The 26,775-nt window shown below is 36.3% G+C and overlaps 2 protein-coding genes across 6 annotated transcripts in view; one reads left to right on the forward strand and one right to left on the reverse strand.

Annotated features, from left to right (window-relative positions):
- The window catches only part of LOC120414232 (beta-1,4-glucuronyltransferase 1), a 58,088-nt gene extending 43,955 nt beyond the window's left edge, over positions 1-14,133 (forward strand). Inside the window, exon 4 of the mRNA XM_039575342.2 lies at positions 12,963-14,133. Coding sequence (XP_039431276.1) covers positions 12,963-13,277 — 315 coding nt within the window. The 3' untranslated portion in view covers positions 13,278-14,133. The remainder of the gene's footprint in view (positions 1-12,962) is intronic.
- Positions 1-26,775, reverse strand: part of LOC120424751 (uncharacterized) — a 422,527-nt gene that overhangs the window by 123,639 nt on the left and 272,113 nt on the right. The gene's annotated exons all lie outside the window — the stretch shown is intronic.

The raw sequence follows: 26,775 nt of genomic DNA on the forward strand, positions 1-26,775 counted from the left end.
CTTTTGGGTTTTAAGAGGGGTTTATCGGGGTTCTGGGAAGGTTGATACGACTAAGTGGTTTTGATGTTGGTTTTGGCTGATAGGCTACTTCGATAAAGCCTAAAATGTTACTTGAGTCAAATGTTCATATAACCCCAACGCACGCACCGATTGTCTCTCCCCTCGTCACCACTAACTAGTTCTCGCAAAGTAAAAGTGAAAGAAACACACAATAATATATTTTATCTAATTCAATTCACACTTTTCCACTCAGACGACGACGTCGACAACTATACCAGGAAGTGCCACCAATCTCATTCATCGTGACTTCAATCGCCTGCCCACCATGCCCCATAAAAGAGGCGAATTTATTAGAGTTCCGGATTCCCGGATGTTCACCGGAATCACTCTCTTACGATTCGTATTTTCTTCATTTCTTTTTTCGCTTCTGGCGGAAGTACTTGCCTGCCAACACTTCTTCTTGGGGGGTCGAGCATGACTAACGTAGATTTGAATTCTTGAATTAAAATAGTTTAGAATTGATACTTAAATTAGAACATGAAATTAAAACAAAATAAGACAAACGTAATTGATGGATGATCCCACACACATTCCTTTGACGTGACTAGGTTAGGTCGAGGTTAGCACGTGGTCGACTGCTGACCGACTTTATAGCCAAGTAATGTGCGAGAGTTCTGACTTTAGTGTCAATATGAGTGACATGGGACGAGACCGGAGCTCGGCGGAAATACATTTATTTGACAGCCAACCATCGATCGAAGGATTGTTCAAGTCTGGTTGAAAGAACCGGCCGCCAGATTATGACGCATTTCCGGACGTGACACGGGTTAGGATTGAACCTTTCGAAAGAGCATGACTTGTCCAAAGGTTAGTAATGAGTATGATTTTGTTGGTGGAGAACGTGATGGTTAGCTGTTATTAAATTTTGGAAGAGATTAAATCTTCTTTGATTAATTATACGCTCTATTCAATTTAACGAGTTTCGTCAATTCAATTTAACCTAAAAAAAATACCTTTTTTCACTCGCCTTGATTTTTTTTGCTAAATTTCCACCACCGCAAAACCAGCACAACGGTCGCGGTTGTAAAAACCAAAGCATTGACGTGGTTGCTGAAAAATGTACAACTCTATTATCCCCTGCTTGGCAGGGATTTGGATTTTGGGCTTGAGTGAGCCTTGCTGGTACTTACAGCAGTGAGAGGTCGTGGGCGGTGTTACAGCAAATGAAGCACGACGTACAGGTATGCTGACCTTTCGTTTTTATTTTTATTTTAGACCCTCTCTGCCTTGTCCAAGAGCTGCTCCCGAGAGGTAACGAATCGAGACTGTTGTTAGTCTGGGGCCGGTTAAGTGGGGGGGGGGTTGTGAAATTTTTCCACCAAATTCTGATCTAAATGCTGATCCAGTAGATGGATGCTGGCAGGGTTTTTACTTTATTTATTTTTTTGGGCTTGTTTGATTAAGCCATAACTTTGAGGCAATGCTGGCTGGGCCCCAGGTTTGGTTGGTCGGCAATGTCATTTTGGGTTGAACGATGATGAGATGAGACATTTTACTGCCACTTTTCGGTTGGTTTTTGCGGGTTAGGACTGATTGAATTTATTATGTGGAATTCCCCAGGTGGGCTAAGGGGGTTTGTTAACAAGCAGCCACAACTTTGGAACAAGCTGATTTGACTCAACCTTCATTACGTTTTGTTATTTGCGAAAGTGCAAAGTTGTGCCACTTTGAAACATAACTTTCATTTATGTTCATATCAGTAAAATGAAAAAAAAAACTATTTTTAAGATAATATCGTGCAACTTTGCAGAAAAAAAAAAACAAATATATCTTAAAACACAGATTTTTATAAGATCTTGAAATTTTTGTGTGGATAGCTTGTATTAGGGTGTTCCAAATCCGGGCTTCATCGGGGCTATCCCTTGAAATCCGCCCGCGTGGAAATGGTCATTTTTGGAAGCTAATAACATAACAAATCCTAAAAATATTGTGTCTTTGGGAAAGATTTTTCAAATTTATTGAAAATCTTAATTCCGAGAACTGGTAAGAATCAGAGAGCTATTCCGCCTTCCACAGGTAAAAAAACTGAAACAGTTCTCCTTACATTTTGATTAACATCAAGCGATTGGAGGGAGGAGTTTCTGTGGTCAGAATGAGCTCATATTTTGAATTTAGCCTAGTGATTGGACAATATTTGATTTTAATGGGTAGCTCCTAGTAAGCCTGAATTTGGACCACCCTATTGTAGCAGCAGGACACGATCTTAACAATTAAATAAAATGATTTTTTTTATTAAGAAAATATCATTATTAAAATAAATATATTAAAAGGGATATTTGGAATGAAAAAGTAGACACTAAAAAATATGATTATTTAAATAACAAGCCATAGTTTCAACATCTCCATGGATAGTACAATTGTTTTGCAATCATAAGTTTTCAAAACATGTATGATTTGACGATAACATAAATTTTACCAAAAAAAAACTTTTTGCGATACTAAACATCGAAAGTTTTCAAAAATTTCAAAGACTTTTAAATCAACCCGAACATGTAAGAATGATTCTAAACGTAGGGAAATGTATTTTAAATTGATTTCAACTGATTGCACTTAAATTTACATTGACATTTTGAAGTTTAAAAAAAAAACAATATTTTTTTGCCCTCTGATTTTTCGGGCCAACTTGGAAGTAGGGTGGGGAGACAAAAACTTAATTTTGTAAATTTGTATCAGCCTAATCATGTTACAACAAGTTCATTTGCAGTACACAGAGTCTTGTGTTAAATCTGAAAGCTTGTTTATATTTGTTTAAAATGTCGGAGGGATAAAGTGTATTTTCGATAAAACTGAAAAATCTATTTAAAAAGAAATTGGCTTAAAAATATGTTTATCATTGTTTTTTATTCTATAAAATAAAACAATTTCAAGAGGAGGAATAAGTAGAGTGTTGTTTTTTATTTACATAAAGAAAAAATAACCTCGGTCTAGTTAAATGGGTAATTCTCCGCCAACTCACACAGCAGTTGCCCCGACCCCTCTTCGATTTGCGTGAAACTTTGTCCTAAGGGGTAACTTTTGTCCCTGATAACGAATCCGAAGTCCGTTTTTTGGTATCTCGTGACGGAGGGGCGGTACAACCCCTTCCATTTTAGAACATGCGAAAAAAGAGGTGTTTTTCAATAATTTGCAGCCTGAAACGGTGATGAGATAGAAATTTGGTGTCAAAGGGACTTTTATGTAAAATTAGACGCCCGATTTGATGGCGTACTCAGAATTCCGAAAAAACGTATTTTTCATCGAAAAAAACAATAAAAAAGTTTTAAAAATTCTCCCATTTTCCGTTACTCAACTGTTAAATTTTTTGGAGCTTGTCATTATATGGGAAATTTAATGTACTTTCCGAATCTACATTGACCCAGAAGGGTCATTTTTTAATTTAGAACAAAATTTTTCATTTTAAAATTTCGTGTTTTTTCTAACTTTGCAGGGTTATTTTTTAGAGTGTAACAATGTTCTAAGGGGTTTGCTTATAAACATCACGAGTTATCGCGATTTTACGAAAAAAAGTGTTGAAAAAGTTACTTTTTGCGTTTCTCTTTGTTTCGTCGTCCGTGTCTGTCGCGGGTGACCATGAACGGCCATGATCGATGACGACCAACTTTTTCAAAACTTTTTTTTCGTAAAATCGTGATAACTCGTGATGTTTATAGGCAAACCCCTTATGTCTATAAATCAAAATTTTTGTAATTGTCTGCTCTACAACTTTGTAGAACATTGTTACACTCTAAAAAATAACCCTGCAAAGTTAGAAAAAACACGAAATTTTAAAATGAAAAATTTTGTTCTAAAGGAAAAATGACCCTGGGTCAATGTAGATTCGAAAAGTACATTAAATTTCCCATAAAATGACATGTTCCAAAAAATTTTACAGTCGAGTAACGGAAAATGGGAGAATTTTTTAAAACTTTTTTAGTGTTTTTTTCGATGAAAAATACGTTTTTTCGGAATTCTGAGTACGCCATCAAATCGGGCGTCTAATTTTATATAAAAGTCCCTTTGACACCAAATTTCTATCTCATCACCGTTTCAGGCTGCACATTATTGAAAAACACCTCTTTTTTCGCATGTTCAAAAATGGAAGGGGTCGTACCGCCCCTCCGTCACGAGATATCAAAAAACGGACCTCGAATTCATGATCAGGGACAAAAGTTACCCCTTAGGACAAAGTTTCACGCAAATCGAAGAGGGTTCGGGGCAACTTTTCCCGATTTCGTGTGAGTTGATAGAGAATTACCCAAATGTGTTTATTTCTCATGCCTGGCATCGATCAAAAATATGTTTAGTTTTTTGTGAAATGTATTTGTACCGAATTTTTTTCGATGAAAAAAACGTTCGTCAAAATTTTGTCGATACCAAGATATTTTCAAATTTAATGATTGCAAAACAACAAGGCAGGTGAAAAATGCATTATAAACCACTTTTTGCATTAAAATGTCAATACTATGACTTGTAGTTTCAATATGTATATACTTTTGCTTTAATGCCCACCCCCTTGACTTTGGGCAGAGTCGATGAAATATAACAAACAATCGTTGCTGTCTTTTGAGTTCTGTTTGTGTTGATCATTGCTGAAATCAAGTTGAACAAAATCAGCACTTGATTAATTATTTAATTGTATATGATTGATTCAAACGTATTTTGATACTAATCATTCTCATAAATCTTACGCATTTTTCCGAATTATTATGATATTTTTTGAAAAATTACATTTCGAAGAGTTTAACGAATAAGGAAGAGGTGAATTTAAACATTGAAACAAAAGCTTGATAGTGTTTAGTTTGGGATTTATTTTGCACCAAAATTATGAGCATAACTTGAGTGTGACAGACGATTTGTTTCAAAAATTTTGTCAAATTCCAGGAACCAAATTCCAACAAAGTAAGTTATTGAAAAAAAACATTAATATTGTGACATTTTGAAAACAAAATTTTAAAATTCATGCAAACTAAACCCCTGAGTAGAAATGTTTAGAAGATAATTCACCTTTAGTAAGTTGCCACATTGCAACAGATTTAACGCCTAAGCCAAAGATTCTTTCTCCCACAAAGTGTTGTTTGATAACGCACTTACTTTGTACCTATCCCTGAGAGTGCGATAGTAATTTTGCGCCGCAAAAACCCCGACCATTACAAGTCGTTACTTTATTATCCTTTCACGATGCCAACAACCAGTCAAGCTGAAAAACTTTTTTTTTTCTTGTGCCGGCGAACTCATGCCTCAAAAGTGTGTGTACTTTTGGTGCGAGCTTCATGCCCATAAAACACAGACTATAACCACCAAACCGGTTCGGCGAGTGCGGGATGACGACGTCATTTTGCTCAGGTGCAAATGATGCGCCCGAAAAACAGGCAAACTTTTGCATGAATGAGGTGGTTCACAATTTTGATTATTTTTTTTTTTTGCTTTTTCCATATCTTGAAAAATATGTTTCTACAAATTTAATTTTTCAGAAGTAATTTTCGGAGTTTTAAATGATGAATACTTTTAGCACATCACCCTAATTTTCACACCCTGCACCCTGCTAACTCTTGTTACTCATCTCGTGAAATGAGTGCACAGATAGTCTGAAAATTTACTTCCCGGACCATAAATTACACAGCAGCAGCAGCAGCAGCGCCAGGTACGATGAAAGTATGGAAAAAAATGTGCAAGAACGCAGGTGAAAGGGCACAAAAACTTTACGCATAAAATTTCTCCAACTCGCGGGCGCGCGCTCTCCTCCCCGGAAAAGTCTCTCAACACCTCAAGTTGAAATTGGCGCACACACACTGACTAACGGTTCCCACAGTGGCCTGGTTTGGTTGGATGATTTTTTTTCCGCCAGCTGACGGCAAAGGATGCACAGTTGAGGGATTTGTTTAATTTTAAATTTACAAAATCGAAATTAATATCAAAAAATGAAAAAAAGTATATTGTTCAACACGTCTAAAACATAAATTAAAAAAAAAAACAACAAAATTCCAAAAAAATAAGCCCATCAAACCCACCGTACACACGCGGTGTGCCATCATCGTCGAGTTCCGGCAGTGGCATTCGCAGTTGATGAGCTCCGGTGAGGCTCTGGAGTCAACGATCTGTACAATTTTTATCACACCAGAACCAGGCAGAATGTGCGCTGATGGCTGCTGGCCCTTCTGCTGCCGTTGCAATGAAGAGGTCCTTCCGTTTCTTTTTCCTGTTCCGCTGTGAATGCACTGAGCATTTTTTTTTTCAACGGTTACAGTCCCGAGCATGTGAAAAATTTATGCGTTTTTGCAGTGCATTCAAGCCCAGCTGCACCGAGGTGAGATCCACTCTAGCTTTGAAATGTTGCAGCTTTTTTGTTTCCGGCAATCCAGGTTCTGCAAAACTGAATGATGCTATTGAATTGATTGAAGGGTTTTGAAAAAATAAAACTCTGAAGTTCTAAAAATGAGCGAAGTTGTAAAAAAACACTTTTAAAGATAATGTATAAAGCATCATCGCAATGACTGGTAGCAAGTGTGGAAAAAGTCATGAAAAATATGAAAAAAGATTACAAGAACAATGTTTTTTTTTTTGTGCTAATTTTTTTTACCCAATGGCTACGGCACAAATAATTTGTTGAAAGAAAGAATATGTACCGTCATAAGGGGCGACATTGGGTCTGGGGTGAGATTGGGTCATACAAATTTCAGCTTTTTTTACGATTCAATCTCACCCCCCACACTCAATGTCACCCCTGATGACGGTATGAAAATTGGAATTTCGTAAAAAAAATCCCCAAACTTTTTTGGAAATGAGTCATGAAAATTTCTTATTTGACTAATGTAGAAAACTGTAAAAATAGCAAAATTATAATTTTTTCGTATGAATTTAAAAGTTATAACGCAAAATTTTCTTATGGGCTTGGCCTCAAACTTATTTTGTACTTAGAAATCTCACAACTTAGATTCATTTGGGTTATGAATTTCAGTGACTTACACCTGATTTAGGCAGTTCTAAATTCAATTTTTCAATTTGAGCAATTCTCTGAGATTTCGGTTATTCGTTTTTTTTGCCTTCCTCACCTTACTGAGGAAAGGCTATAAAATCACTCGAAAAATGAACTTCTCAATTAGACCTCCTAGACCCACCTTCATGTATACCTATCGACTCAGAATCAAATTCTGAGCAAATGTCTGTGTGTGTGGTGGGATGTTGATCAAAAAATTGTCACTCGATTATCTTGACATTGGCTGAACCGATTTTGTCCGTTTTGGCGTCATTCGATCCGTCTTGGGGTCCCATAAGTCGCTATTAAAAATTATGCGGTTTAGTTAAGTACTTCAAAAGTTATGCTAAAAAAACGATTTTAAGGAAAGTCCGGAAGATTGTAAAAAGGGTGGTTTTTGTAAGAAAACCTGTCATGTTATACATTTTTAGAAAGGTATTTAAAAGACCTTTCCAACGCAACCAATACATTGAAGATCTGACAACCCTATCAAAAGTTATTAGCACTTAAGTGTTATTTATGTACTTTTTGGAAGCCGGATCTCAAATATCATGATGAAAACGTTGTCCGGATCTATCATGCAACCTGTCGTTGAACAGGTAATCAAAAGACCTTTCCAACGCGTCCAAAACATTGACAATCTGACAACCCTATTGTTACGTCCGCGGAAAAGCCCTTTCGGAGGGGTCATTAATAAACACACAAACGAGTAACACGGAACGTAATAAACTATTTATTTACAACAACAATACAACAGATTAAAATGTGTGTTCTCGCGGGAAAAGTCGTGAACCATCTAACAGCTGCATTGGCGTCGACGAGATGTTACACCAATATCACTCGTGAACCCAGCTCACAATCCCATATCCAATTGAATTGATGTTAGCGGGCCGTACGACGATCTTCACTGAATGATGTACGAAGAGGCGTGACAACGTTTGTCATCAGGAAACCAATTCCGGAGGATGAGCGAGAAGGTAGCGGTGCCCTCTCGTCGGGCGACGATTACAGGTGATCGTGCGGCACTTTCCAGTCCGACTCGACCAGGTTAACGGATGCGGTACCCGTCCGGCTGCGCCTTCGATGTCGCGTACCTGGAGGTGGGACGCTGCTCCGTCCGGTTGTAGATGCGCCGTCGTATGTGGCCATCCACTGCGCTGCTGGCAAAAACCGGACAGCATGTCGGCAGACATCGGGTCTGCTACGGTGTTGAGGGTGCTGCCGTTTTGAACATCCCTCGGCTGCGGGAGATCACTCGCTGCGGGTGGGGTCGATTCCCGGTGAGTGCTGCTGCTGAAGTGTCGTCGAGGGAAATACGGTCGACCTCGAGACGACTTGCTGACGACCCAGCCGGAATGGCCGGAATGTTGATGCTGCTGTTGATGGCGGCGGCGCCATTGCTGGTCGATGATGCAGCACGGTTGAGATGGTTGCTGCTGCTGCCCTGCCGGGTGGAATCGGCTCCACTGCGTCGGCACTTGTTGGCAGCGATGCTGAGGCGGTTGCTCCCCGGTGTGCGCACGGCCAGCAGCAGGTGCGCTCGGTGGACCTGGCGGCCGCTGGACCGGATCCTGGCTCGAGTCCGCCATCTTCTCCCTCCTCCAACTTCTTGGCTTATCCTTCGCGCGGGTTACTGGAATTGGCCAACGACGGTGGCCAATTCTCCACTTCTCGTCGCCACTGTTACGTCCGCGGAAAAGCCCTTTCGGAGGGGTCATTAATAAACACACAAACGAGTAACACGGAACATAATAAACTATTTATTTACAACAACAATACAACAGATTAATATGTGTTCTCGTGGGAGAAGTCGTGAACCATCTAACAGCTGCATTGGCGTCGACAAGATGGTACACCAATATCACTCGTGAGCCCAGCTGTAGTGGTGTTGTCTGTGGATAGGGATCCTCACAATCCCATATCCAACACCTATCAAAAGTTATAAGCACTTAAGTGTTATTTATGCACTTTTTGGAGGCCGGATCGCAGATATTTTGATGAAAACGGTGTCCAAATATATCATGCAACCTTTCTTTGGATAGGTAATTAAATGACCTCTCCAACGAATGTGAGGAAGGCACAAACCACCTAAGGGTGGATTAAGTAACGTTTTTTTTGTATTTTTTAATCTGGCTAAAACTTTGTTGGTGCCATCGGTATGCCCAAAGAAGCCATTTTGCATCATTAGTTTGTCCATATAATTTTCCATACAAATCGACAAAATTCAAAAATCTGTATCTTTTGAAGAAATTTTTTGATCGGTTTGGTGTCTTCGGCAAAGTTGTAGGTATGGATAAGGACTACACTGAAAAAAAAATTATACACGGTAAAAAAAATGTGATTTTCAATTTGACTTGATTTGAATTTTTGAATCAATATTTATTTTATAAAATATGGAAATATTGGTCGCCAAAAAAAAATCAACTTTAATTTTTTGATGTAAAATTGAATATACAATCAAAAGTACTTTGTGTAGTAAAGTGTACTGTTTTCAAGTAATAGCCATTTTTAGGAAACTTTTTTTTTAAATAGTCGCAGTTATTCATTTTTTTTAAATTTGTGCCCATATTTGCCCACTTTTGAAAAACGACCCTTAGTTGCTGGGATATTGCCATGCAAAGATTAAAAAAACAGGAATATTGATGGAAAAAAAACCACACCATTTTCTAATGTCGATGTCTCAGCAATTATTGGTCCGATTTTCAATGTTAAAATGTGAAATATTCGTAAAATTTTCTGATCTTTTCGAAAAATTTTCAATTTTTTAAATCAAGACTTACATTTTAAAACGGCGTTATATTGAAAGTTTAGCTTTTTTGAAATGTGAGTCTTGATTTAAAAAAATTGAAAATATTTTTTTCGAAAGGATCAGAATTTTTCCCAAAGGTTTTATATTTTAACTATGAAAATCGGACCATGAGTTGCTGAGATATCGACATTAGAAAATGGTGGATTAATTGTTTGGGAGAGACTTAGAAAACATCAAAATCCCTGTTTTTATATCTTAAGGTCTGATACGACCTCAAAGTTCCAAAACGCAAAATATAGGCAGTTTCAAAATTATATTTTTTAAATGGGCAAACATGGGCACTAATTTTCAAAAAAATGGCTTTTACAGTGCACTTTATCAAAATTTCACTAGAGTACTTTTTGATTGCAAATTCAATGTTACATCAAAAAATGAAGTTGAAATTTTTTTGCCCGTTCTGGAAATTTTTGAAAAGTTTGCATTTGATGTCTCCTAAACATATCAGAAAATAAACAAATTATTGGTTTTTTTTTTGCAAATCAAGTTTAAGTGATAATAAGTGAAATTAAAAATCACCAATTAAAAAAAAGATCGATTTCGTAGAGAATTGCTCATTTGTCAGCGTACGATTGTCCTCAGCCACAAAATATTCAAAACGATTCGACCATGACCAGTTTTTGATATATTAACTTCTTACAAAAATATTTGCAGTTTGTTGAAGTATGCAACTTTGCATTTTTATTTGGGTTTGTTGATCATGAATTTGAACCAATTGGTTCTAAGTTTTTTTTGAACAAAACTGCTGGAGAAATGTTATTTTTTTTTGCTCTTTAGTATTTAAATGAAGAATATAAAAAAAACATGAAATAACAAAAATAAGCTTATAATTGTATTTTCAGTATTATTATTTGAAATAACGTTATTTATCTTATTCAAATAAATATTTTTTCACCTTTTGGCTGTTTTTTCCGTGACGCATGCCATGGCTGAGTGAGATTAATATTACAAATCATTTTTCTTACAATTTTTCACTATCAAAAGGACGCTTAGAGAGTTCTTTGTAAATATCCGTGACTTAGAAAATATTATACCAAGGGATTTTTTATTTAATCCAATTTTAAAACTTTCAAAAAATTTCAAAGGAGGTGCGCGATACTTCTTGATTTTTCACCTAAAACGATGCACAGTGGGGAAAAAGGACCCAAAAAATTACCGCAACATGATTTCGCGCAAACCATCGATTTCTATACACCAAAAGCTTCGTTTTGCACCAGGAACAATAATCCGATGAAAAATCCCACTGGACGGATCGGTGGCCGGAGTACAGGCCACCGGAAGATCCGGATTTTAGGAAAAAGTGTCAGATTATTCCAATTGTGAACTGATAAGCTTTCTTCTACCATAAATAGTCATGCAAAACAGTCTTAGAATAATATTAAATACAATAGGACCCATCAGAACCGGTTCCACCGATCTCCGGTGGCCACATCCGGAACCGCATTAGGAAACAGTGTAAACTTGTTATGCCTTACGATAAAACCCTCAAAACCAGATCTCCAGTTTCAGTAATCCAAACCAAAACTAATCCAAACCGTCGTAACAAACTCCCTCCTGCCACGATCAACCGGGGACCAGACAGAAATCAGTCCGGAACAAAAGTCATTCCAGGAAGCCGTGGCTCATCAACCATCCAACCAGACCAAAAGCTGGTCCAGTCAAGCCATACCAGCCGGAGACTATCCTTGTTCCATCACACTTGTGTTTTTGTCCTCCGCCGTGTCTATCGTCAGGGATGGCATCATCGTCATCGTCATCCCAGGGAAAGAGGCGTCCAGTCAAGCTAATAATTTTCATTAGTATGCAAATTTTTGCGCCGGACTCGGTTCATTTTTCTGCTGGAGATTTTTTTTTTGTTTTATCCGGACTCCCGGCTCCTGTAGCAGATTCAATTCTGGGAGCTTACTAGAAAGGAGGTGCAGTGACAGAGAGAACTGAATTTAAAGATTTTCGGGAATAATTACGATCTTATTAATACATTTGGAGGTTGAACGTCAAAAGCTGCGAAACTTTTGGTTCTTTTTGAGTTTACCCAGAGAATCATTAAGATATCATTTACCTACACGGAGAAAAAAGAGTTCCCAAAATCGTGAACAAGCGTTCATGAAAATGGGAAAGTGTTCAAAACCATGGTACGATTTCCAAAATTGTACCATGGGATTTGAACACTTTGTTCGTGGTTCTTATTTTCATGAACGCTTGTTCACGATTTTGGGAACTCTTTTTTCTCCGTGTACTCATTGATGCCATTCCATTTAAACCCGAAGTTTACAATTTAATTTATTGGCAGAGAATTCACTAAAATTCAATTTTGTCGATTGGAGCATGTTCAAAGAGTCCAAATCTGTCATACTTTGACAAAACTAAAGCGTTTACTAAAATCAAATTCAAAAATGTTTACTTGTTTAATCAATGTTTGAAACAATATTTTTTCTGATATTTCTTTCGAAATGTTGAAACAACACTGGCAAGCAGTTCCTTCAAGTAGTACAAGATCCTCAAAGTACCCCAACCGGTTGGATGTCGGACCAGCGAGATTCCATTGAAATGAGATGTCATAATGTGACAAGCGAGTCCAGGTCCCGCGAGGAAATGTAAAGTGGGCAAATTTTTGCTAGTCAGCCATTGTGGGCCACTGCTGAGTCTGGGAGGGTCAGGAACTCTGGTCTCCAAATCCTCTTGTGTCGGATGGTTCCCAGAGGAGTTGAGAGAGTGGGAAATGGAAATTGGCTCGGTTCCGGGAGCACGGGTAATATGTACTTCATTTGACCGTCTAATGGCACAAAGTGACAGAATGTTGATGGATTTTCGCAGCAGCTTTTTTCGCGTTCATGATTTTTTTTCTCTGCTTGATGATGGCCGTGGCTCTGGTTGATGGTCTTGTTTGATATTCATCCGGCGGTGACGAAACGAGTCGAGCTATGAATGAGTAATGACCGGCGAGTGATAATGTTTTAATTAGTTTCGTATGAATTTCATTCGATGGAAGGGATTTTTATAGTTGTTACATTGTATGGGGTTTCCATGTTACTTTTAGCCAGATGACTTATAATTACATAATAATGTGAATGAATGATGTGATGTTCTGAAACAAAATATCAAAAATAGGCTTATAAACAATTCTTCCTTACTTTCTCTCCCCAGGTCTACGAGATGTTCGTCGCCGGCTACCAGTTCCAGGTTCTGACGCCCCTCTTTACCGTCCACTGGGGTCTGCAGAACAAGAAGAGCCGGCCGGCGTGGCGCGAACGGCAGAACAACGTCAACCGGAAGTACTTTGAGATCTTCAAGCGGGAAGTGTTCGCCCGGTACCACAAGGATCCGTTGCGGATGTTGCTGCCGAAGAAGGTCCAAAAGCAACATGGGGTAGGGGGAGGAGGTGGTGCAGGTGGGGGAAATGTGGTGGCCGCAGGTGGTGATGCCGGTGGAGGGGGTGGTGGGGAAAAAACCGGACGATAAGTGAAGCAATTTGTGGTGAGATAGAAAAAAAATGTGAAGAGAAACAACCCATCAGAAACACTCAGAAAAATCTACAACTTTACAACAGAAGATGACTTTACTGAAAATCATTAAAAAAATATAAAACAAAAATTAAGGGTTAAAGATTGATCCTGCTTCGTTAAGGGATAAGGAACCGATCTTGAACCCTTCAACTCACTATCCATATAGTAGCACGTGAATTCATGCTTTTCCTGCCAAATTAGACTAAAATTATGTAACAAAACATCAAGTGTGGTACTAGGAACAAATAAAAACGCTTGGTAAATATCGTTTAGGTACTCTCTAATCACAATCATTATAACTAAACCCCGTGTGATAATATAACTTCGTTTTCGTTCTTGCTGAAATGTTTTCCAAACGCAATAGTTCTCAAATATTTACTCTGCATCAACTTTAACACTCCCGTCCTCCCTCAAACCTTCAACCCACAACTAGTAAAGATATAGAGTTAAACAAAGCGTCATCGTTGTCATTGTGAAACTTAGTGAAACATCAGTGCAATAAAACCCCTCCCCCCATCCCCTCACCCAAGTTTAGAAGGAATCGGTTCGGTTGGTGCTGAATGTGTGGCGCGATTAGATTATACGGAAGTAGTTGAAACGGAAAAAAAGTGGGTTCGAAAACAAGGTGGATGAAGAAAAAAAGGAATTATTTTTGTTACTTGAAATAACTTACACAAATAGACAGACATAAACATACTTACACACTTACACGACGTGCGTAGAACAAGCGGTACTGTATATATGGGAATTTTTAAAAACCAAAGCAAATATTTAGCAGAAACGAATAAATTCATGTTGTGATTTCCACAGTGCTAAGCGTTGTTTGGGTTTTTGTTGCAGCGATATCACAGTCCTGTTATTCGTTTAACACACAGATGCACAATGCACAGTAAAAAACACAGCCAAAGTTGATCCCTTAAAAAATACATTTTTAAAAACAACGGCAAAGTCACATGAAACAAGTAAAACCTCCAACCCATAAATTTTCTAAAATTTTAAAAGTTCTTCTTTCCAATGCTTTTTAAAGATCAAATGATTTTTGCGATTTTTTTTTAAATCGAAGCCCGTCTATAGGCGGGGTTGAGTTGTAGAGGGTTAACTATACTGCCCATAATTGAAAATTCGGCTATTATGCCAAATCAAGTATTCCGAGAAAAACGCGTTTTAGTGTTTGTCACAAAATCTCCGTCAAGGCAATTTCCCATAAGAGTGGCATATTAGCCGTTTGGTGTTTCGCATCGGCAGCCAAATCTTAACACTATTTTAGTAAAATTCAAGTTGCAGAAGATGCGTTGGAACATACTCTACCACCTGGTGCTAATATCTCGTTTTTGTCAAAGGTGGATATTAGCCGTTTTTTCAATGGTGGGCAGTATACATTCCTAGAAAAATATTTGAAAATGGGAGCACTTATTATTTTATCCAGAGTAAAAACATAAATAATTAGACATTGAAAAATATCTGAAAGCTTATCAATGCTTATAATTTCAAGTTTTATTTTCAAATTCGCAAACGTAAAATTTGAAATAGTTCGCATCAACAGAAAATGGTATAAAGATAAAAGTAACTGTATTTAAAATTTTATTCTAAGCTTTATTTTCAATCAAAGGACGCTTAAAACATGATTACTATTATTATTTTTTCAAAGAATTCAGAAAAATGTCTAGGAATTCGTTTAAAAACCCGCTTTAATATCACCAGAGGTGAAATAGTGCCTTTCTTACAAAATGATGAAACTCCGAGAAATATATTGGTGCAATTATTTTTTCAAAAACATAATGATACCATCCAGTGAGAATTTTACCTAAAGCTTCGAATTTTTTAAGGCTAAACCTCAAATGCCATTTTTTTAATTTCAGAAGTACATTATTTGTCGCAAGACATTTAAATTTAATTAAGAAAAACATATTGGATTGACATTATTAGAAAAAAAAAATAAAGGGTACTCAGTCTATAATGTTAGTCTATGATTAACTTAAAAAAATATGTATCGCTATTGCACTTTGTCGATCAATTATGAGAAGCCAGAAAGAACACTTTCACGCGCAGCGTAAAAGCGCTGGCGTTGAAGCGCTGGCGTTGAAGCGCTGGCGTTGAAGCGCTGGCGTTGAAGCGCTGGCGTTGAAGCGCTGGCGTTGAAGCTTCGACTTGACGACTTTTCGAGCGAGAACGAGCCGGGACTTCGAATTTGATGTTCAGTATATGATTTTGTATAAATCCAAAAAATTAATAGGAAAAAATAGGGTAAAAATAAGACGAAAAACACTAAAATCGCTATATCTCTGGAAATACATTTTGGAAAAGCTTCAAATTTTGGGCCCAAACAGTTTATGGCGCATGTTTTCGAATGGCTTTTTGTTTGAAACTGAATTCTTTAAATTTGATAGTGTTATCTGTAAAATAGTCCAAAAAATACCTCTAAAAATGGCTTTGACCACATTTACTGGTCGAAAATTGTGAATCGAAAAATAAAATGTTCGTCTCCGACCCCACGGCTACAGATCTGGCTTTTAAAAATTGTGGGTTTTACGAGCGGTTTTCCAGTGATGGAAGACACAAATTTTTAAGAGCGGATACAGACATGCCATGTATTTCAGAAAAAGAGCTCTCAAAAATCAGACTTTGAGTTCCGGGTTTCGGGCCAAAATTCAATCGAAAGAACGCATCTAAACCTTCAATTTAGTAATAGGATTTTTTCCTGGGACGAATCCTCGCCGTGCACGAATTTTTTTAGATTTCTGAAAAATTCGTTTTTCCAAAAGCAAACCTTAAACCTCTCTTTTGTAAGAAAGGCAAAAATGTGTTCACAATGTTCCCATTCTAATTTTGTAATTTTTTTATATTGATTTTTAACATTGATATTTATTTATCAAGTTGATAGTTGTCAGTATATAACTGTTATAATTATTTTCTATGAAAAAATCTGCTCGATAAGTTTCCATGTTTTTCTACTTATGTTATGCTGAATGTTTGAATATACAAATTCTTTTAACAAATTCTCAATAACTTTTATCAAAATCTCTTGGAATTAATTTTTTTGAATTTCAATATTTTTTTTCAAATTTTTAAACCGAAAAAGCTTTTTTTTCCATTTTTTCATTCAGAACGAACAACGAATGGATTTCATTCGATATAAGAGTTTAGCGATAACTGAAAATCAAGCTTTATCTATAGTAATTTACCCGTACTCACAAAAAAGTTAAATCTAAAATTTGGAAACAAAATATTGGAAATGACTTAATGAATTCAGTAAGAGAATTAAAATTATTTTCCACAAAAAAAAAACCATTGCCAAACTCAAATTGAAATCATTTTTCAAATATTTAATCAACATGATCAAATGAAACAGAATCAAACGCTGGCCATAGGCGTTTAATTAGACTCTATTTTTATATTAGTTTTCATTAATTCTGTTGTTGTGTTGTTTTAAGTTAGATGTCGCTTGTTTTTTTAAACAAATACTAATGAAAATCTTTTAATTCATAAAATATAACATGAACATCTGTGTAAAATTCATCAAATATTTATTAGAAATTTTAATGCCCTAAATAGCCGTTTCATTCTCAAATAGATTGAGATAGTGGAAGGAATTTTAAATTGATAGTTAGTTCCTGAGGAAGAATTGAGTGAATTTGAAAATTGTAATAATTTAATAATTTTCTGACTTTTTTCTGACATTCCATTTCGTGACTTGAGTGGCCACCTTGAGTATATTGTTATGTTATTTAAAGTTAATTTTTTTCTAATAAAGTAAATCTTCAAAATTTCGCATTTTTTGTATTTTTTTTAATGCATAATACTTTACCCATGCATATCCAATGCCCTTTTTGCATCATTAGTTTTTCCATTCAAGTCTCATTTCAAATGGGCGTAATAATGAATGTATGGCCCGTTTGAAATGTTAGTCTTGATTTTAAATTTTTGAAAATATTTTTTTCGATAAGATTGGAAAGTTTCACGAATGTTTCATGTCTTAACATTGTAAATCAGACCTATAGTTGCTGAGATATCGACATTAGAAAATGGTGGGTTGTTTGGGTGAGACTTAGAAAACATCAATTTCCTGTTTTTTAACCTTTGCATGGCAATATCTCAGCAACTAAGGGTCGTATCAACAAAGTTCAATAAAGCAAAATATAGAGAATTTTCTCAGCTTTTCAAAAATATTTTTTTTAAAGGTGGGCAAACATGAGCACTAATTAAAAAAAAACTGCGACTATTTTCAGAAAAATTACCTAAAAGTGGTTATAACTTGAAAACGGTGCACTTTATCAAAAATTCACTATAGTACTTTTTGATTGCAAATTCAATTTTACATCGAAAAATGAAGTTGAAAAATTTTTGCGACCAATATTTCGATTTTTTGAAAAAATCTGTTTTGATTCAAAAAATCTAAACTCGGTCAAAGATTTTTTGCCCATTCTGGAAATTTCTGAAAAGTTGGCATTTTATGTCCTCTAAAACATATCAAAAATTAAAAAAAAAATAAAAATAGTGTTTTTTTGCAAATCAAGTTTTAGTGACAAAAAGTTAAATAAAAAATCAGCAAATTTTTTTTACCGTGTATCATTTTTTTTCAGTGTAGTCCATATCCATACCTACAACTTTGCACAAGACACCCAATCGATCAAAAAATTCCTTCAAAAGATACAGATTTTTGAATTTTCACATATCATTTTTGTTTGGACAGCTGCGAAATTTGTATGGAAAATTATGAACGAACTAATGATGCAAAATGGCTTCTTTGGGCATACCGAAGGCACCACAAAAGTTTCAGCCGGATTAAAAAAATACGAGTGGAGTGGAAGCCGAAGTCATTTAAGTTCGATGAATTCTTTTTTATTTTTTTTAAATTGTAGTTTTCCAAGGGGTATTAGGTGATTTTAGAAGTATGTAAAAACGAAGTTGACTTTATAGCTGCCATTGCTAGTACCAACCACTAGTGTTTTCCTTTTTACCTACAAGAACTTCGCCGCCCTGGGCTCCTAAATGTATAAAAGTATGGCACGGAGTGACGGCACCGAATACCCATATTTACACAAAGAATTTTAAAGCGCCCGCCGCGGGATTCGAACCGGCTACCTCTGGATTGTGAATCCAGTGCGCGGTCCGATTGATCCACACGGGCGGGACGCGGAGTCATGTTACTTTTAAAATAACGCTGATTCCGACTTTTCACCTCGACCTCTGAATCTTGCTCCACGTCCTTAAAAAGACCCGACTCCGTAACACAGGTCTTTGAACTCCAGATACTAGTTTCTAGTATTTTTGCTCCGAAAGTCACTAGTTTATCTCAACTAATCGAGCCCATTCGATCTTTAATAAGTCTATCTATCTTAATACTGGACAGCTCACGCCAAACCAAAGACAGCTTGAGGTTCCAGACGACAGCCTAATATCCTTGAACACCCAAGTGTCACCGATTCAAACGACCAACGATGCGTCAAATGACTTTGCTTCAAGATGCAACCCCATCGCTTTCAACCCTTTCTTAATCCAAAATCATAACCTCTGTCCAAAGTGGCCAGTCTCCAACCCTCTGGGCGACAAATGGCGTCCGTAATTAGTCGGAATGGGGGTCAATCGAAGCCAAAGACATTTTGTTGCAGCTATGGCTATTAGTTGTGACCAACCAACGTCAACCGCCCTGACCCGGTGTAGACCCGGGGTGAAATACACAGCAAAAAATTGTGTAAAAATGGAAGCTTGAAAATTAAATGTTTAAAAAAAGAATGTGTAATATTACATCTGTTTTAGATGAATTGCATCTGAAAATTAAGCCAAACTAATTTTACTCTTTAAATGTTTAATATTTCGATGGAAGGTGTAATTTTAAGTCTTCTTTGATGCAATATTGCACACAACAGTTTTCGAAAATATACTTCGAAAGATTGCGACAGTGACAACTGTCAAAGTTTTTTGTTTTGTTGTTTGATTTTCTGCTGCTGCGCTGAGTGAGTTTTCCTTTTCGCGATAAATCCGTGTGCCAAAATACGGCGTCTTGAATGTACTCACGGAATCAGTTTCGTCACAAGTTGACGCAGTGTGAAAAGGATGCCTCGGATTAGCCCGTTCCGCCCTCGTCGAAAAAAAAGCAAGTAGCAGGTTCTGCTGGCCGGGAAACGTTTGATGACGGTCAAAAAGTTGAGGCAAACGGAACGGCTTCACGGGGGAGCATAAGCATGAGAGACTGGTTGCCCCTCCGTCATCGGAACAGTTTCCCGGTGGAACGACCTTTTTGGTCGCTCGCCGATAAACAAGTTGCCGATAAACAAAAGTGTGGGTAAAGTGGCAAGAGGCTATATTTTCAACTTGGACGATGCCGGACGTTAACGAGGTGCGTTTAAAATGTAGAACCATTTGATACTCTCACTAAATTTCCTCCTCCGGCAATTTTAGATTCCTTGTTTGGAGCGGGGATGACGGCGACACAGTGTAAACAATGGCTTTGGAACCATGAACGTGTACGATCCGACCAATCTGCTGGAGGAGAAACAGAGAAACATCCAGCAGCCAAAGCCCCACGGAACAACAAACAGACGGAACGAAGATCCGTTTCTGCTTCAAGATGGGTTCTTCCCGGGTTATCTCGCGTAATCAACTCATCGTGCAACGGAACCTCCTCCTCCCCGGCTTCTAGAACATGGTCCGGGGGAAAGGATCGCCGAAAGCGTGAGAAACTCAAGAAGGTAATCATCCTTCTCATCCCCGACTCGGTCTTACTGATCACAGCACCGCCACGAAGGCGAATATTCCGGAACCTGCTCCTCCAGGATTTGAAGGTTAAAAGTATTTTGCACGCCTTGAACCTCCGGCATCCGCCGCCACTGTGACTTTTGAACGCAAATCTGGCTCCGCTGGCCGGTGTTCGATGGCAAAGTGTCGTAAGATGACCATGTTCCTGAGATGTGAACGATTCCGGAAGATGCCGGACAAGGAATTTCCGCGCGTAACGGATGTCACCGATTATGATAGTTTTGCTGAGAGCCCTAAAGGAATCGTAGATGATCTGAACATTTTATTTGCTTACGAACCATCCTAAAACAATGAAATCATTCAGATAAAAGTCTAAAATAAAATGATTGCTTTGATCATGAGCGTTGTTTTTATTCAGCATAATCACAATGACAATTCTATATCTATCCCTAAATTGAACATTTTTTGGTATAAATTTCCCCATTCCATGGTAAATTTCAGTATTTTTTTGGGTAATTTTGAACATTATATGAGATAAATTTAATCATTTTATGGTGTAATTTTACATCTTATATGAGGTAAAATTAAACATTTTTTCTGACATAAAAGATGTACCCCTTCCCAGATGTAATATTACCACGATTTTTTTTTCTGTGTACGGCGGTGTTTAGTGTTGGCCACAAAAAGGTTGATTGGAGTGTCACCGCGGCCAGGGCCAGGGCCGATGCCACACTCCGTTTCTCTTCGGTGCAGGTGTTTTGGGTGTGCACTTTAATTGGATTCCTCGATCGATTTGGAGTTGGGCAGTGTTGCAAGCGAACTTTGAAAATTTTGAACAAAAATATTTTGTAGATTGAGAAAAATTTGGCTAAGATCAAAACTAATAGTGTCTTTCTCAAAATGAAAAAAATATTCAACCAGAAATTCTGGCAACCCTTCCTGTTGTCTTCAAGAGGTCCCTTACCTATCCGAGGATTTCCCCTCGGAGGCTGCATCTTTCATTAGCCTTCCATTAGAATCTCTCTTCCGGTTCAGCAACGACGACGACGACGACGGTGGCACCAGCAAACGATAAAGTGCCAATAATCGTCTGTCATTCTGTGTGTTGTCAGAGTTCCCAGCTCTGCCACCGCTTAGACTTGAGAGACTGGAGAGTGTGTGGCGCACTAACCTGCCACAAATTTAATGCGAGTCACTTGAGTGTCTTAAGGTACGTCATCTTTGTTTTGAGACAGTGTTAAATTTACAAATATTTTTATTTTACTGAATCATATTTTTTTAGTTGATTGTTATAATTCTTTCAAAAATTTATTTTATTATGAAATAAATAAAAAGGAAAAACATACCACTTCTCACCTTAATCAATGACACACTAAACCGTTCAGCGCATCGTCTCACACTCCGACGTTCTCTTCAAGTTATCCAGAGCTGGGAGAGGGCGAGATACCGTCCCAGAGGAGGTCTTCGCCTGACCTGGGGTGTGGTGTTCGCAGAACGCTTCTGGGGCCTTCACACTCTGAATCCCACGAGTGTTAACCGGCCCATGAACTGGCCATCCGAAAAGAATATCGTACACCTTTTAGGAGATGGGGTTTCATAAAATAAAATAATGAATAATAATTTATTTGGAATTTTCATGTTTTATTTTTTCAATGCACAATACAAAAAATTAAATATTTATTAGATTTTTTTAACATAATTTTAAAATAAACAAACGAAAATAATAATACAATAAAACCATTATTTATATTAATTAGGAGTGTGGGGAGTATGGTGGCTCCATAACCCGTGCAGAATTGACTGAAGAAAACTTTAAAAAAAGTGCAAACATAATATGTTGCAAAAAACCTCCTAAAGATCTCTTTGCATCGTTTTTTATACCTTTTTAATTTATTTTTAACAAATTTATCGAAAATGTTTTTTATATATATTATTTATATTTTCAATTAATCGTCCTAATTATTATTCAATCAATTGTTGAAAGAAGTGCCTTTGAGAGACTTGATCCTTGATTTGTTCAAGCCATTGAAACTAGTTATATCATTCATTTTTTTTTCCTACAGCATACTGTAATTTGAACCGTTTTCAAATCTCTAATAAAAAAAATTCAGCCTTTGTTAACATGCTTAATTTTTGCCTTAATTTGTTTTTAAATTAGACTTGTTAAAGGTAGATTATTATGTTCAATTAGTATGTTCAAAACTTAACAAGCTTTATTGAAAAAGATATTTTAAGTTTAATATATGAATAGTAAGACCAAAATTAAGCATGTTGACAAAAGCTGAAATTTTTTGTTAACAACACCCAAAACTGTGAATCACACATTCAAAAACATCTCATTAACTTTTTGAAAGCAGGAATAAAATGGAATATGACTAAAATTAAAAATAAAAATATTTGTGAAATAGTTTAAAAAAAGACTGTCTCTACCTGTGTGGATCAATCGGGCCGCGCACTGGACTCACAATCCAGAGGTCGTAGGTTTGAATCCCGAGGCGGACGCAAAAATTCTAAGTTTTAATATAGGTATTCGGTGCCCTCTCCCAGTGCCATACCTTCACACTTAGGAGACCCGGTAAGCGGAGTCTTGTTTAAGTAAAAAGAAGTATGAATAATTTTTCTATTTCTGCTTAGCTTTATTTCAGCAACCATGATTTGATTGAATTTAAAAATACGTAGAGAATTTTCTCATCTCTTAGAAAATAGTTTTTCAGAAGTAAACGAGGATGAACCAACGGAAAATATTTAAAAAAAAAAAATTTATCATACAATTTATATCATGCAATTTATACAGAACAATTTAAATATTTACAAGAGTCCAGTGTTTTTTTTTGCAATTTTTATTTTTCAAAATATTCAAGTATTGACGAAAATTTTGTTTTTTCGCGAAAAAAAGTTTTTGCAACACTGTACATTGGAGTTTCACAAAAAATCAAAATATTTTTAAACAAACTAAAACATGCTTAATAATCGTAGGAAATTTAACTATAATTTGATTTCAGCTAAGATAAAGCGTTTTTTTTTTTTTGAAGATCAATGTCAACTGGTTCGGAATATTATTTTGCAACAGGATCAATTAATGCCTTGACTGCCTGTAAGAAAACAACTTCAAGAAAGTTTATAAATTTTCTAAATGTATAATAATCAAAAAAAAAAATATATTTTTTGTTAAAAAGTAGGTATTTTTAATCACATTGTTTGGACAGTGAGTAAGATAAATCTATGCTCCAAACTATTTTTTTTTTAATTTGTCTCAGTGACCATTTTGAGAGAATATTATAAAGGATAAAATTGATAATTAAGTTGTAATGAAAAAAAAAACAATGCAGAAAATATGTTTTTCACGGCAAATATTTTTTCAGGAATAAATCTTAAATAGATAAGCATTTCATTCTTTATTTGAAATACCATTTTTTATTCAATCACAACTCAAAGTTTTCAAAGATTTGGAGCGATTTTTTGAAAAAAAATTGCATGTTTGGGCACCTTCTGTAAAATACAAAGCAGTTTTTCAATGATTTTTGAATGATGCAGCCTTCGGTTAAAATAATGTTCAATGCAAAAAAGTAGATTATTATTTTCAGATTGAAATTTTCTACGCCCTAGAAGCTCTAGTGCTAAAAAATTTCAACTTTAAACTGTAATTTCTTGAACAATTTCAAATAAACTAACCTAATTCTTCTAACACAACATCTCTTTGAGACATTTAATGATATCAATTCAATTTTCATCCAAGTTGTTAAAGGAAAACAAAAACGTAGAAGAAACTAAATTTTGATCTTGGCAGGAAGGGGTACTTTATTTTCAAATGGTATAACAACAATTTTCCTTTAAAAAATATACCAAAATTATAAAAGTTTATTTTAATTCCATAATATCGTGATTTTTGTTGTCCAAGAAATAAAGAAGATCTATTCCCAGTTGTGAATGCTTCAGAAAATAATATCATCTGAAATAAACATTTTTCGATGAACTGCTAAGTTCAATAATAACAGTTGATTGTTCAATTCAATTTACTGTTATTTACTTATTGAACTTATCTTTTAAATGGCCAAAAAGTTAAGAAAATGTATTTTTCCGCTTGAATTTCCGGAAATTCCCGTGTTCATTAAGGATTTTGTTCAAATTATTTTGTTAGAATAGTGGACACATTTCCTCAATATAGATGATATATTCAACCATTATTTTCAGAACTTCTTGGTTCTTCATACTTTCTTCAATAATCCTGGATGAAAACAAACATTGAAATGTTAAATTGAAAGTGATCCCATTTTTGAGTGCACTTCAAATAAATACAAACCCTATTTCGAGAGGAAGTGCAAAGTGTATGTGTGTAGAGCCTCGAAGTCGGCGCCACCAACTGGTCATCAGGGCGGCCAAAGTGCCCAAGTGCAACAACTCCGGCAGTGGCTTCGGTGCCATATTGGCAATTTAATCTGCGTAAAATGCGTGTAAATCAGGTCAAGCGTGTAATTAATTGAAATTTGTGGACACGGCAAATGACTTCAGTGTGTGAGTGCTTGGTGTGTATGTGTTCGCCTTGCACCAGTGAAGATTTAATAGTTGTGGTTTTCGGAGCGAAACCAATCGCAAGTGCGAATCAGCTGTGCTTGGTATTCGGAAATGTATTATGAAAAAAGTTTGCAAGGGTGAAACAGCTGTAAAATGTGGTGAAATGAAATGTTTTGTTAAGATTATTTTATGCTTGTTATATATGTGGAATTTCGCTGAAAAGTATTAAAATGAGCGAATGTTAAAATTTACAAAAAAAAGCAGACGAGCTGTCCAATTGTGAACAAAGGTACCAGCCCTTTCTCCTGGCAGAAAAATTTGAAACGCATTTTCCGGTGGATGATTTCGACACGTTTTCACGCACTGGAGCAAATGCAGGCAGCACATGGCGTTCAATTTTCACGCTCTATCAGTGAACGAAGACTGCATTCTGCTCGAGTTCTATCTCTCCTTTTTTTCGATTGGATGACGGCAAGCTTTTCACGGAGAACGAATTTTTAGGGACCAACTGCAGCAGCAGCAGCTTCCGGACTGAATTTGAAGAGAATACACGTTCGTCCAAATGAATGTGTGCACAGGGCGAGGGAAAAGGCCTGGAAAAAGCCAATCAACGGAATGATTTGCGTCAATTTTCCAAACAGTTTGTTGCACGTTCCAATCATGGAGTTTGTGTGCGATCGCTTTTTATTTCGAATTTGATTGAAATTGAAACGTTTGTGAATTGGGCGGGTGCAAAAAGTTAGCATTGTAAAATACTGAATCAATCGCTACACTTTTAAAAATCAACTTGGGTATTATTCTGAGCTTTGATTGAAGTTTTTTTGTGCATAAAATTAATTTTAATAACTTTGAAAAGACAACATTCAGGGACAGTTGAAATTACCATCATTATAAGTGTCAATTATAAATTTTCGAACATGTGAGACGATTTCATTCATTTGAAGTAAATAAGCACTTAAAATATACTGGAAGCTGACAATTTATTATACTATTGAAACAATATATTTATAGTATTGAATTTTTTTTTTTGAATATTAAAATGGAATTATTAATGGTTAGGTAAAACAAATGAACGACAGAATAGTAGTTTATGCAACAAGTTGCAAAGAAAGGATTTTTTCAGCACGAGTCGTACATTTATCCAACGAGGTTCACCAAGTTGGATAAATACGACGAGTGCTGAAAAAATCAAGTTTTGCAACGAGTTCCATACAATATTTTTTGCAATTTCGAAAAACACCCATTGAGTGAAATTTTAAGTCGAATTTTCATATATTTTGTCAATAAATCGTTTAAATCAAAAAAATGTTGAAAAGTGTTACTTTTCGAAACGAGTGCTGAAAAGTTCAACTTTTCAGCACCCATTTCAGTGCTGAAAAGTAGAACTTTTCAGCATTTATTTTGAAAAGTGTTGCTATTCGATTCTGTTTTTTTTTGGTACAGAAAAGTAGGCTATTTCGTCGTTCAAGAATGACAGGAAAAGTAAGTAGTTTCACGACGGAATTGCAAAAATAATTGTTTCACTTTAATTTAAAAATAAACTGTAAAATTATTCCTATACAATTCCTCAAAATAAATCATATTTTACATATCAATAATCCTCAACAAGTTACATCGACCAAACTGAAACCAAAACTTCGTTTTACTGTTTTTAATAGCCCTTTCAGCCACATGCGTAAATGTCCTCCGGATTGGTCGAATGGTGTAACCTGAACCACAAACTCGGTCCCTGCAATAGCAGTGAGTCGGTGGAAAATTTCTCAAATAGTTTTTCAATCGAGTGGGTGGTGGTGGTGTTGTTTGTGGGTCCAGTTGTAAAAGAGCCGGACCCCTCATAAAAAAACGTGAACCACGAAAATGAATTAGAATGTCGTTCTAAGCCTGCATGTAGTCATTCATATTGCGCCAACACGAACTCACAGTGAACAAGCGATTCATCGGGGAAGATATATCGTGGGTGTGCAAAAAGGGTTGCGTTTTATGACCGCTTTCAGTGTTAAAATTTCCAGCGGACTACCGCAGCCTCACGGATTGGTTCTGCGAGAGACATAGAGGCTCTGGTCGACTTACACAGTGAGATATTTTGAGCAAATCTGTAATCTCAATATTGATATATTTCATAATATTTTTCTTCGAAAATTTGAACAGTTTTGTCGATTCTTGAAACATTATCTAAATACAAAAGTTATCGAATTTTTGTTCAACTCAATGTTTACAAATTCAACAACACAAATTTAAGGGTTCCA

The sequence above is a fragment of the Culex pipiens genome, chromosome 2 (assembly GCF_016801865.2).
Source record: "Culex pipiens pallens isolate TS chromosome 2, TS_CPP_V2, whole genome shotgun sequence".
Taxonomy (NCBI): Eukaryota; Metazoa; Arthropoda; class Insecta; order Diptera; family Culicidae; genus Culex; species Culex pipiens.